General features: G+C 44.4%; 1 protein-coding gene across 15 annotated transcripts in view; it reads left to right on the top strand.

Moving 5' to 3' along the window:
* The window catches only part of fbrsl1 (fibrosin-like 1), a 531917-nt gene extending 524758 nt beyond the window's left edge, over window positions 1-7159 (top strand). For 12 of the 15 annotated variants that reach the window (XM_074669463.1, XM_074669460.1, XM_074669461.1 and 9 more), the window contains 4 exons: window positions 685-768; window positions 1982-2065; window positions 2860-3130; window positions 4687-7159. In XM_074669463.1, coding sequence (XP_074525564.1) covers window positions 685-768; window positions 1982-2065; window positions 2860-3130; window positions 4687-5986 — 1739 coding nt within the window. In that variant the 3' untranslated portion in view covers window positions 5987-7159. The remainder of the gene's footprint in view (window positions 1-684; window positions 769-1981; window positions 2066-2859; window positions 3131-4686) is intronic. The other 3 variants (XM_074669450.1, XM_074669458.1, XM_074669456.1) reach the window with 3 other exon arrangements.
* The last annotated feature ends 5604 nt before the right edge of the window (window positions 7160-12763 follow it).

The following is a 12763-nucleotide window of genomic DNA, read 5'->3' as shown; positions in this document are numbered from 1 at the left end:
TTAATTTTTCTAACCTGGATGTTGCCCCTTGAGAGCTGCAGAAAGACTGGAAAGCACATTGACACCAAGCAAAAAAACAATAAACTTTTACGGCATTAAAAAGCATATTTACAGCCTGGTTAACATTAGCAATAAATCCAATACATGACCTCATCATTTTGTGTACATTTTATTTAACAAACTTAGTAAAGTTACAGCAAACAATGGTATATATGTCAATATATTTGCGATTACATACATCTGCCTGCAGCTCCTTCAGTCAGCTTTTAAAAACCTTTTAAGAGATTAACTCGCAAAAATTTTGTGACTGGGTCAAAGACTGCAGCCTTCAGGTTTTCACAAATTAATTTAGTTACACAAATAAAAATCAACATGTCAGTGGTTTAGTCTATTTTACATCCTGCAAATAGCTGCTTCAAAAAAAGGAGGTGTTAAACAAAGGATCTGTAATTTGGTTCTACAACAAGCTCCATTTCATAACCCCTTCATGGTGCTCATGGGAAATGTAGTCTTCATCTTCACCAAACTCAGGTTCTGTTAAGTTGTAGCTAATCCCATGGTTCAGAATCAAACTATCTTGACTGAAAATAACTTTTACGTGTGCCTTCTTGTCTAGTTTAGGTGTACATATTTAGCGAACTGAGTAATAATAACCTTTTGTTTCTTTTCTTTTTTTTCTTCCAGGCTCCGGCCACCCAGCTCCCTCTCCGTACGGCCCTGCTCCTCACCCCAGCGGCTTCCTGCCTCCTAGCCATTTGGCAGGTAAGTGTAAGTAACCCCCATGCTCATTTTTTTATACAATTATCTCCTCCTCCTCTTTTTTTCTCTCTTTCTCTCCCCCTCCTCCTCTCTCCCTCTTTTCTGACCCATGTTTTAAAGACATTACAAGCCACATGGGTTTAATCTGAAATCAAGATACTCATCAGGTTTGATCTCAGGTTCATGTGAAGGTTACTGTGGAGTCACAGTTCATGGTAATGGAGAGTCGTGTAATCAGACGGTATGATTCATAGCACAGCCTTAAATAACTCTGTCTGGGGTTATTAAATACGCAGCCAGTCTGGTATCCAGTCTCCCCTTGTATGTTTGGGCAACCAAATAACAGCACGCCAACACATGAGATACTGTTTTCTGTCAGCCTTTCTCTGTTTTATTACCGTAATAAAGGAAGGTTAATATTGTTCAATTCATTAGTGCTTTTAATATTTGTTAATGCATTGATTTATTCTCCTCCATTCAGTATGCACTGCTTGGGCTCTGAGTGGAAGTTGATTTCATGGAATAAGCCCTTGAGTCAATCCATTTTGTGGTTATGAATACATGGTGCAATGAGGAGGAAGATTTAGCAAGCCAAATGTTCCTGTCCGGGGAATTCATGTGTGAGGCAGAGGAGATTTCTCAATTGTTGTCTTTTGTGATATATTAACAAGCCCTCAAGCTGAAAATCCTTAAACCCTAATCTGTTGATAAGTTTGGCATTTCCTGATGGATTACTGCTGAATTAAAATGGGACCACAAATTATCAGTTGATGAATATAATTTGCTAAGTTCTCAAGTAAATATTTGGGTTCATATAAATTTAGAGGCTTGTGTCTTTGTCAGTGGAGCCAGCAGACGCTTCCATTGACTTGTTGTGGTCTATGTAGACTAATTTCTGCAGATTTTAATCCCCCTGCTGCACCACAGTCTATTTCAGCCCACCTCCAAATAACTCAGATCTAATTTTACCAAGCTGTGTAGTCTCAGTACCCTCAGCAGGGTCAGAAACACTCCACTCCAGTCGGTGGCAGTGAGTCCAGCGTTCAGTCCAGCGAAGGCGACCGAGCTACTGTAGGATTAGCAGGCAGAGAGCTCGGGTGGCAGCGCTGAAAAAAAACCACAGCTCGCTTGTAAGAAAAAAGCGGAGTGGAACGGGTTGGTGTTGGGGTGAGCACTGCTAGCCAGCCCCCCCTTTTGCTAATCCCTGTTTGGCATTTTGCAGATCCTTTCAGTCGCTCCAGTTCCTTTGGCGGCCTCGGCAACCTTTCAAGCAGTGCCTTCGGAGGATTAGGCAACCCCACGCTTGGTAAGCGCTGGCCCCCTCTCCTCCTACACCGGCCCCCCCTCCCGTCAGTCTGGCCCCTGTGGCCGCTAACAGAACAGAGCAGGGCAGCGTCAGACCACAGGGAGAGCCAGGAGGGGAGGAAAAAATCTAGACACTTAGCTAGTTTCTGTGTCAAAACAGTGGTAGCCAAGGGAGGCCCCGCTAGGCAGCAAACACACCTCCTCCCTGCCTCTACCTTATCCACTAACCATGTCCCCAACAGCCTGGCTCTAAGCTGGCTGTGCTGCTGCCAACAGGCACTCTCAGGTCCGCTGTTTGGAGGCAGTTCATCTATTAATTATTTGACAAGCCCCTTCTGCACCACCATGGAGGGCTTTCTCTTTCCCCCTGCATCCTTCTCTCTCTGCCTTTCTCTCTTTTCCTCCCCCCTCCTGTTTTTGTGTGCCAGCCGCTCACCCTGTTGTGGAAATGGATGTGATTGCAGCAGACATGCTGTGGAATGCTAAGGTCTCCCTTGGCTTTTTACAGCCCTCAACTCCAGAGGGCGAGTGAATCTCCCCTGTTCATCTGAAAAAAGGGAGGAGGGGGGGTTTGAATCCCTTTAGTGTGAAGTAAATGAGTAGATTTTTTTTTCTCTCTGGCGGGGGGAGCCATTAACCTCTAACTCTTTCAAACAGCTTCAGTGAGAGAACCTCCAGAGACAAAGACAAAGCAGCTTTTGTTGTTGAGTCTTTCTCATCTTATGTGTCCTCAAGAAGGTTTTGTGCCCAATTAACTTAGAGTGGCTCCCATGCCTGTCTTCCTCTACCCTCCAGGGTCCAACAATATGTTTGGCACCAAGGAGGGGCCAGGAGGACTGCCCACGTTTGGCAGCCCCCACCACGACACCTGGAACAGACTTCGACGCACCCCGCCGTCTTTCCCCACCCCACCGCAGTGGCCCAAAACCGCAGATGCCGAGAGAAGCAGCTCAGCCAACAGCCATGAGAGGGAGCGGGAGAGGGAACGGGAACGAGAGCGGGAGCGGGAGAGGGAAAGAGAGAAGAGGGACTCGTCCATCGGGAAGGAGGAGAAAGATAAAGATAGGTGAGTGTCAGACACATACCAGGAACTTTTTTCTCTTTGGGAAGCATTTTCAGGGACTGGAAAAAATGAAATCTAATCACGTGTTTTTGTTTTATTTTCAGTAGAAAATGTCTTGACTTAAACTGAGCCACATTCACAGTCCAGAAAAATTTCCAGTTTCAAGTTATTCAAAGACAAAAATGAGCCCTGAACTGCTTGTAACAAGAAAGACCCAGTGTCCACATGTGTGGACGTAACATTTCTGCCTCTCAGACCCATGATACTTTATTTTTTAAACTTTGACCAATAGGCCACGTTTAGGGACACTGCCAACTAGGGATGCATACCTTTTCCATTTGAAACAATACGGCACTGATGCTGGCAATCAGTACTGCTGAAAAACTGTACCAGTTTTTGGCTATTTTTTTGTGTTTATGTGGTAAAAATTATAAATTTGTTTAATACTGAAATATAAAAAACATTCAATTTAACATAATTATTTTTCAGTATATAAACTTGCAATGCTGTGTTCATGTCCAGCATGGAAAAATTGCCTGCTCTTCTACTCTCACAGTCACAAGGATGCATTTAGGTACCTTAACATGGTACCTATCGGTTTTACATGAATCGGTACCTGGTACTTTTGACAGAATTCTGTCAGTACCTAATTCAGTACCCATCCCTACTGCCCACATCATCTTTTGGTGAAATCACAACATTATGCCCATTTTAGTGATAAAACAACAGATTTAAATACAAAAACTCTACTAACAAACAACTAATAGAGAACTCATAACAAAAATAATTAAACTTCCTGTCCAAAAACTAAGTTTAGTTATTACACTTTTTAGGTCTTATCCCAAAAAGCAAGGTGAATTAAAAATGCACACCACATAGAAGCTCGGGTTTTGAGAGGTTGAAACATTATTCTAGTTTTTGTTCCATTGGCAGATTATTTTTATTTGTTACAAGCAACTCAGAGCTCATTTTTGTCTTTAAACCACTTAAAACAAGACATTTTTCTGGACTGATTAGTTGAACGTGGCTGATATCAAGTGTAACAAGACAATTATTACTCAAGATAAGACAAAACACTTAAAAGGATTTCAGTTTTTTGCCTTGAGGGACTGGAAATTTTTTAAATGGTTAAATGTGAGGCAACAACTTCAAAGACATATGCAAGTTTTCGTGTGCATTTCTCTCTCTGAAAAAAACAAAGACATTGAAAAAGCACATCACAGAGATAAAGAGACAAACGCTTTCTGTAAAATAGAAAAAGATTCTCCAGGATGTGATTGTCAGTGATTGACTAATAGATTTGTATTCATGTTTCCAGGAATAAAACAGTCCAAATCAGAAAGACAACAAGCAGTTAGAGAGAAGCCATCTGTCAAAAAATAATTGGAAGGATCAAAAAATGAAGCTCTGTCAGTTTTAAGATGGAGGAGGACTAGAGCAGAGAAGTGTTTATTTAAAATAATTGAGAAATTTTAAACTATTAGTGTGTACATCCTTTAAATTTGTTTCTTCTTTGACCTCATACCTAATAATTTTTTTTTACTTGTCTGTCATTACAGGGATTCTGTGGATCGCAACCGCCACTCCAACCGTTCATCTCCAGCCTCTGCACCCGTCAGCTACCAAATCAGCAACCTGATCCGCTCAAACAGCCAGAACTCCAGTGATTCGGGTCGGCATCACAGCGGCAGTGTGGATCGGGTCCGAGAGGCGGAGAAAGAGCTGCTGGAGCGCCACAGGGAGTCTACAACGCTGGCTGACGTAAAGGTGAAGGAGAGCCGCTCACCCAGCAAGGAGATGTTAGAGAGGAGGTCCTCTGAAGACTCCATCAAACCCATCCAGCGTTCTCCTTCTCCCTACTCCAAGGTTGTGATCAACGAGCAGGGGCTGAAGATGGCAGGTGGGCCCCCACCTACGCTAAAGGACAGCGAGAGGAAAGAGCCTCCGCCTGTGGAGCTCCTTCACAAGGTGAAAAACGACATGAAGATTAAGGAGGAGAGGAAAGAGGAGCAGGATGTCATGGTGGTGAGCTCCGAGCCGGCTCCACAGCCCCCGGCCCACGGTCTTCCTCTTCCCAGCAGCCAACCTGTGAATCCACATCACCACCACCCTCCTCTGTCCCAGCACCATCTTCCCTCGCCACGTGGCAGCGACATCCCAGGACCCGGCCTGCATGGAGTCCCCATGGCACACTCCCTCCCCCTCTCAATGAGCGCCATGCCTCAGATGGGCAGCCTCAACGTGCTGGACCGGGCTCGCATGGCTCCATTCATGGGAGTGAGTCCTCTGGCAGGAAGAGAGCGCCTGCCCCATCCAGCCTTCCCTTGGGACCCACTTAGAGAAGCGTACCGCAGTCTGGACCTGCAGCGGCGCATGGATTTCCAGCTCCGGGCGGAGCAAGGACACCGCTTCCCCAGCATGTACGACCAGGAGCGTGCCTACAGAGAGAGGGAGGCTCACGACTACTCGCACCACGAACACCTGCTGGAGGTGCGCAGGGAGCACGAGAGGATGAGACAGCAGGCGGAGGAGCGAGAGCGTCTCCACCTGAGAGAGGAGCTGGACAGAGCACGCCTTCATCAGCTGCACCAGTCCCCCATGGAAGGCCATCTACCACACATGCCGCCTTTTATGCCCCACCTAGGCGGCATGCCCTACCCCAGACTCAGCCCCTCCACGGGACACAACGGCCCCCTTAACAGAACGCCACCCACTGCTGCACTCAGTGCACCCCCACCCCTGGTGCCAGCTGGCAGTGCCAGGCCAGTCTCACCCAGGAGGACTACCCCCCTCACTAGCACCCAGGACCCAAGAGACTACTCCCCCTCTCGCAACCCCAAAGAGGTAGAAGCTCGGTAGCTTCATGAAAGTGCAGAGTCTCAGAGACGCACTCATGACCCCCCTCTTTTAACCTGAAATCTCTTTCTGAACAAATGCACTGCTCCTCTCTAGAGAGGAGCGTCACTCCCGAAGGGAAAGGGTATGATTGTACAAAGTAAAGGTGTGTACGGCTGATGAAGCACATGCCAAGTCTTTATTTTCAGTGGACTGGAGGTTGAATTATGTCGGGGGAGAGAACACAAATATGTGTATGTTTATATCCGACTTAAATATTTGATAATTATTAATATATTAATCCAAAACCTTTTTTCAGCTTTGTGCGAAAAAGGAGGTCCTGAAATGAGTTTGTACATTTCCTATCCTTGTTCCATGTATAGATATCATTTCTATAAATTGTATGTATTTTGTGCATTTGTCACGCCTTTTACAATATTTATCCCAGTTGATTGTGAGACATATCCATTATGACCCACTGTAAAGACTGGACTTTGGTTTCAAGCATCAGTAATTTAACCTCATGGTACCAGGATATCCTCAATGATGACAATGTACAACGTTACATTACCAATTTGTTTTTGTTTATTTGTTTCGCCTTTGAGATATGCAGATAAATATATATAATGAGGTCTTTGTTCGGTCTCTGTAATAAAACTGGTGTAAATAACTTGTTGATATTCCTTTGCTGCAAAATGACTGTGTAAATTTATTAGTCTTTTTAACCGTTTCTAGAAAAACAAAATGAAATGAAACACGGGGAGTCAGTCCCCTGTTGAATATCAAGGCAACAGACAAGCCTGGCCAATGGAAGGAAGGACATGAGAGGGTGTTGTAAGGGGGGCCTCGAAGGATCATCTGCAATCTATGCAAAGCAGCACACAGCACCCTGATGAAGAGATCACATGCAGGGAGCGGACGATACTGGCGGTACTGAGAGAAACTTGGATTAACACGTGTTTATATTATCGATGAAATGATGATGGGATTATTAACAGACTTCCAAGTCACAAACTGGACCAGCCCCAGACAGAACAGACGGACACTTTGAAGTGAGCGGCAAAAGGACTTTCTCTGTCAACCTTGTGGTGTTGTGCAGTTGTTTTTCTTAGACTCTTGTATACAAAACAAGTAGAGTTTTAGGCGTGCAAAAAAATGAAAATGAACATTCATGGTTTAAAATGTACGGAATAAAGTTTGGACCTAATGTCATCCATCTGTTGGTTTTCTTCTGTGCGTGTACCCGCAGTTTGTGAACAGCTAGCTGTGCTGTATGCAACTGTAAGTTGGACCTGCTGAGACGAATGTTGATGTGAGGTTTATGGGTTTGCCAATAATGCTTGTGCCTCAGTTTTCAGCATTTAAAGTATTTGCCCATCTGATATCAGGCTATTACTCTCAGATCATAAAGGCAACAGACCTGGCTGGCAGAGTAGCTGGAGCCATCAGATCATTTGACCGTAATCTGTCATACACGGGCTGCAGAGCTCTTCCCAGCCGATCAATGAGATTGGGCCAAGGCAATACAGGGAGGGACTAATAGGACATTGATTTTGTATGAAAGCAGGTTTTGAGTGTTTGTGTTGCAGGTAACCGGTATTGACTGGCAGCCCAGCGGCATATTGACCCGCGGTCTGGACTCATTAAAAGGAGCAATGCCTGGGAGGCAGGCTATCGGATGGTGGAGGAGAGGCTCCTCGCTCTTCTCATACGCCTCCTTTCCTCATGCGCACCACTCATCTGCCTTTGTAATGAGGCCGGAAGGCGCTCCGGAGTGGGACGCGTCGGGAGCCCTAAGGCGCCCCGTCTTGTTATTGACAAGGCCTGGGCTCTGCTCGCCGCCTGTCCAGTGATGGCCAATTCATCCTGATAATGCCCCGACTACTCATCTCGCTGCTGTGTGCCGTGAGACCCACCAATCCTGTCCCATGGTATCAGCCCATAATGACAGCGTGGATCAAACCGTGGCCAGGTCATTAGGGGATGTTATTGAAAATCAATGGCGCTCCTGTGTCTCACACACTCCAGCAGGGTTTTTTTAAAGGGCTCCTTGAAAAGGCTGTTTGCCAGAATGGGGGCTGGCGTATTGGGAAGGCTTAAATCACTATCACTTTCAATTTAGGCTCCCAGTAATTGAGCCACATATTCGTCGGACGGGTAGCATCTGTTAGTGTCCGGCTTCACTTTAGCGCTGTGTGCTTTTAGCCTTAATCATCTAGTCAACAACAGGTACTTAACCCCTGTGCTTGTGATCGCATAGTGATTTTTCCTGTAGCTATTATTTACCAAGCAAGCTTTGGTAGAAGAAAAACACACACCTTACATTTTCCCCCCCGACTCAATCACTCTGTCCTGTGCTCTATCCATTTTACGGCTGAGTGTGGAACGGCCCTCCGGAGATGAAAAGCTCCATCAATTTCACTCATCGTCTGGCAAGGTCAATTTATTTCAGCACACAGTCCATCATCAGATAGGAATCAATTGACACATTGCCTAGCATATCCAACCCAAGGTGGGTTATTACAGCTTCTGCGATTGTCAGCTCTTTTACACAGCCATTCTTCACGCGTCCAGGATTTCTCTTTTCATTTTGGCTGGGATTGTTTATGGTTTTTCTATATTTTCTTGTTCCTAATTTGGAACAGATTTTCTTTTTGATGGAACAGCGTTACAGTGACAGCTTTTGTAGCAGCTTGTCACGAAAAAAGCAACTGTGATACAAGATTGTGAGTCTTTTTATGCGTTTTCCCTCCATAATCCCAATTAATAGGATATGGTGGTATCTGAGGTAAGACGTTGTTTTATTGTTCCGCTAATCCTCTCCATTTATCTGTGAGAAACCTCGATTCTGAGGGTTTGGGATTAAATTTTCATGGTTTCAAATACCTCCAAAAAAGTACTTGGCACAGAGCTCACCCCAGATTCAGTGAACAGTGGGATGGGCCTAAGGGGCTTTTATAGAGCACAATGGCAGCTAATAACACAGTGCCAAGCTAATAAGATGGGCAACAAATGAATGGATTGGTCCAAGCTTCTTTTCTCTCTTGCTCACTCTTCTCCCGCTGATAAAACATGTATGAAAGCGTTTTGGAGCCGCTATGCAGTGGCTCCCCAGACTTTTCCCCCAGCGAGAGCTAATGCATTAGTTCCCATTTGAAGGCTGTTTTGAAATGGAGATTGGTAATGAGACGGGAGGCCCCTGCTATGATCACATTTGGACTGCTCGGGTCTCAGCTGGGCTGGGTGATTTGGGAGACTGTGGCTCTGCTCGGAGTTCAAGCCCATCTCTCCACAGGGGTTAGCAAAACCCTGACGCGAGCCATTCTAAACCACTAAACTATATCTGAACTGTGAGCTGAAGGAGAGAGCGCCGAGTCAAGGGCTTTGGCCGGGAATCTCTGTCTCAGAGCTCTTTGTAGCCTGCATGTTGGTCTGATCACCTAAAAAGGCGAGCGGCATACATCCTTCCATGTTGTCATCTTTTTTTAGCCCTCAATGTCAACAGAGCGGCAGCTGACAGAAACCAGGCCAGTCGGTGGTTAAGGAGCTGACTTGGAAACAGCCAAATGGTGTGAATTCCAAACCCTGGTGACAAAGTGCTGTCTAATGTCTTTGCACCTCTGGACCCATGACAAATATGCCGGCTGTCTCACACCGCCACCACTGTGCAAGGAGGCCAGCCAAAGCAGCCGAGGAGAAAGAATATACTGTAAATCACTCACAGAGGAACCTCAGAGAGCTCCATGTGAGACAGGGAGGAGAAGCACTGAATTAAGAGAGATGGAAAAGGAGGAGGTCCAGAGCGGCCACCAGCCAAAATAAGTTTTCCACTTTGATTCAATTTTGAGGATTTTCCAGCCTTTAGTGGAACCTCACAATCTCCCACACTGGCCATATTATGTACACAAGCCATAAAAAATGAATAACATTTATGCAGCTGGGTGCATCTGGCAGCGATAGTCCTCTCATTCAGGGACCCGCAGGATGGCAGCGTGCCGCCACACCACCCTCTCGGTTCTATGTACGGGCACCAGACAAGAGAAGACCAGGGGGAGGGGAGGGTGGAGGGAAAGAAGCCTCTCAAAAGCTTCCAATGAGTTTAAAAAATAAGAGATTTCAAGGCAAATGGAGGCCATACGTGGCTCGTCCAATTTGGCACAGCCAGCGCACATGATTAGCCGCAGAGACGTTAATCAAAAGTGGCTCAGTATTTGAAGGGGCGGTGAGAGGCACTGCCAGCTGGTGACAACATGGCTTGTGTGCATGGGCCAAGAGTGAAGTTTATTTGAATATGGATCTTGCCGTGACCGTATTTCTCCAGAGCTCAGTTAGCAGAGCGTTCCTTGGCTCATCGCTGGGATCGCCTCAGAGCCGCTTGGCATCCAGGAAGGCGGAAGTTTTTTCCAAGCCGCAGAATGAGAATTACGATTGAGTCCGTCCCCTCTGGTGGTGTGGGCATATTCATAAGCGTTTATTCAGTCTGAAGCTGGCAGAAATGCAACACCTAGTTCTTGGCGCTCGTGTGTGAGGATTTCCTTTCCAATGTGAAATTATGAAATTGACAAAAAGGTTGTTTTTACAGCCCATGAATTAATAACACATTTAAAAATAAAACATCCTATCTTTCCACATAAAACCGTTCTAAACCTCTGCTGAAAACGCAGAGCTTAAAGATTTAACTGTCAGCGTGCTCTCAGAGCCGGAGCGAATGTTGGAACAAGACAACCAGAAACAGCAGAGAGTCTGTTTTCAGGTTTGAAGAGTGGATGGGTTGTTTTTAGTCTGGTTTGATTCAATAATATACTACTTTAATGGGATCAGGCTGGGTTTAGCTTGGTGCTATTACTGAACAGGTACAGATATTTAAGGACTTTGTTTTCTTTAAATAAAAATACTTTGGGTATTCTCTTTAAATATTAAAGAAAGACACAAATGGGCCCCTTTAAGCTGTGTGTATGGCAATAACCCTATTATTGTGCATACACCTGAGTTTTCCATAAATTTTATGACCATTAATGATCAATGATTAAATCCCATTTACAATTTACCATAAATTAGAAACAGGGACCACTTTGGTTGCTAACCCTCTAGAAAATAAAATTTAAAAAAAAAAATAAAAAAAGCACAAAAGATCATGTTAAAGGAAGTGAAAAAAGGGTTAATGGAAAACTTCACCTGAGACTATTTTTAAAGTTATTTAAAGTTACGTTATTGCCAGGGGTTAAACAAAGGGAGGCAATGACAAAGTCTATACACTCTAAAAGGCCTAATCAGTATCTCTCAATTCAACCATTTTAAAAGCTGAATATTGTTAAATGTCAAAAACTATTAAGTGTATTGCTTATTTTAAAGTGAGTCATATCTGCCTTACAAGCATCAATTTATCTCTTGAAATTAAATAACTACACTGGCCTCAAGAGTTCTCTAAATGTAAGTTGAGTCATTGAGGATGAGTCATTATTATCATCTTCATCCAAGCTCTGGGATCATAACTGCCCAGAGAAAAATGTTAAATTACTTCATAACAAGTTAAAAATGCTTCTTAGTGCTGGTTGATACTTTGAACTTGTGAACAGCATTGTGAGCTTCAGGTGGTCCAAGGTTAATGGTGGATAAATTCAGGCTTTCTTCCCACTCTAACAATCACGTTTTTGCCAAGGGTCAGGCAGTTTGAGCTTGACTTCAGCAGTATTATAAGATAACAAAACAGTGGCTCAGGAGAAAGGTGCTGGTCATCTCCCTGTATAAATCTAGAGGCACTCAGCAGTAAGACACTGGATTTGGAATAGCTTTTATGTCATAGCCGGCATTGGATTAATAAATGTGAGGGGGATTAGTTTTTACTGATGGGCACTTTACAATGCAGCCTCTGCAATCACTTTGTTTGTATGGCATGAATTAGATGATGTAGTGTAAAAAAGTTATGAATGATCAGAGGACTGGAAAGCTGCAGATGAAGTAAAGTCCATTTAGGAGACTTTTAGGACAGAAAAACACGACACTGGCTATGTTTATATGCAGTCAATATTCAGATTAAGGTCAATATTCCAGTTTCTGGAACCTTCAGAATGACCAGTATACATGCGTGAGCAAACTCAGTTCTTCCTGTTTACATGATATCCCGATTCAAACAGCGACGCACAGGCAACATCTCGACACACGGAAAACGTCATGATGCAATGCACGTCATCTCTGCTTCATCTTCCTGTATCCATAGCAACAACAACAGCAGCAGCAGCACAGCGTGCTACAGCACTCAAAAGACCAAGATCCCTTGCGAACTGAACATGAGCAGAACACAAATTTATATTCCTTTCAATGGGAATATCCCAACAGGCGTATACATCACCAAATGGGGTACAAAAGGAGTACCCTAGGGGTGTTTTGGGGGGGGGGTTAAAAAAATGGAATAAGATCATATTCTAGATTTCAAAAGGGTTATTGGTGTTTACATGGCTCTTGCGCAATGAGGTTATTGCTAGTATTCCGAATATGAGAGGGTTAATGACTGTATGTAAATGCACTGATTGTCATCATCCACTAAAGGTACTTTTCAACTGCAGGACCTTTCCTTAAAAATAAAGCTTGTTTTTTTAAACCATGTTCTTTTCAACTGCAGGAACAAGGGTCTAAATGAATTTCTGTGGCACCCTTTGAAACAGCCCTCTTTGCTGGGTTGTACTTGAAGAGTTCCAGGAACTTTAGTGGGCAGGGCCTGCAGGCCAAACATTTCTGATTGGTGGAGCATATGCAGCATTTTTATTCCCCCTCCATCCACAGTAACATCACACAACTGTGACT

The sequence above is a fragment of the Halichoeres trimaculatus genome, unplaced genomic scaffold (genome assembly GCF_033239565.1).
Source record: "Halichoeres trimaculatus isolate MK-OKI-2021-1 unplaced genomic scaffold, fHalTri1.1 fHalTri1_scaffold_5, whole genome shotgun sequence".
In the NCBI taxonomy this organism is placed as follows: domain Eukaryota; kingdom Metazoa; phylum Chordata; class Actinopteri; order Labriformes; family Labridae; genus Halichoeres; species Halichoeres trimaculatus.
The sequence above is the reverse complement of the archived record's forward strand: the minus strand, read 5'-3'. Positions and strand labels throughout refer to the sequence as shown.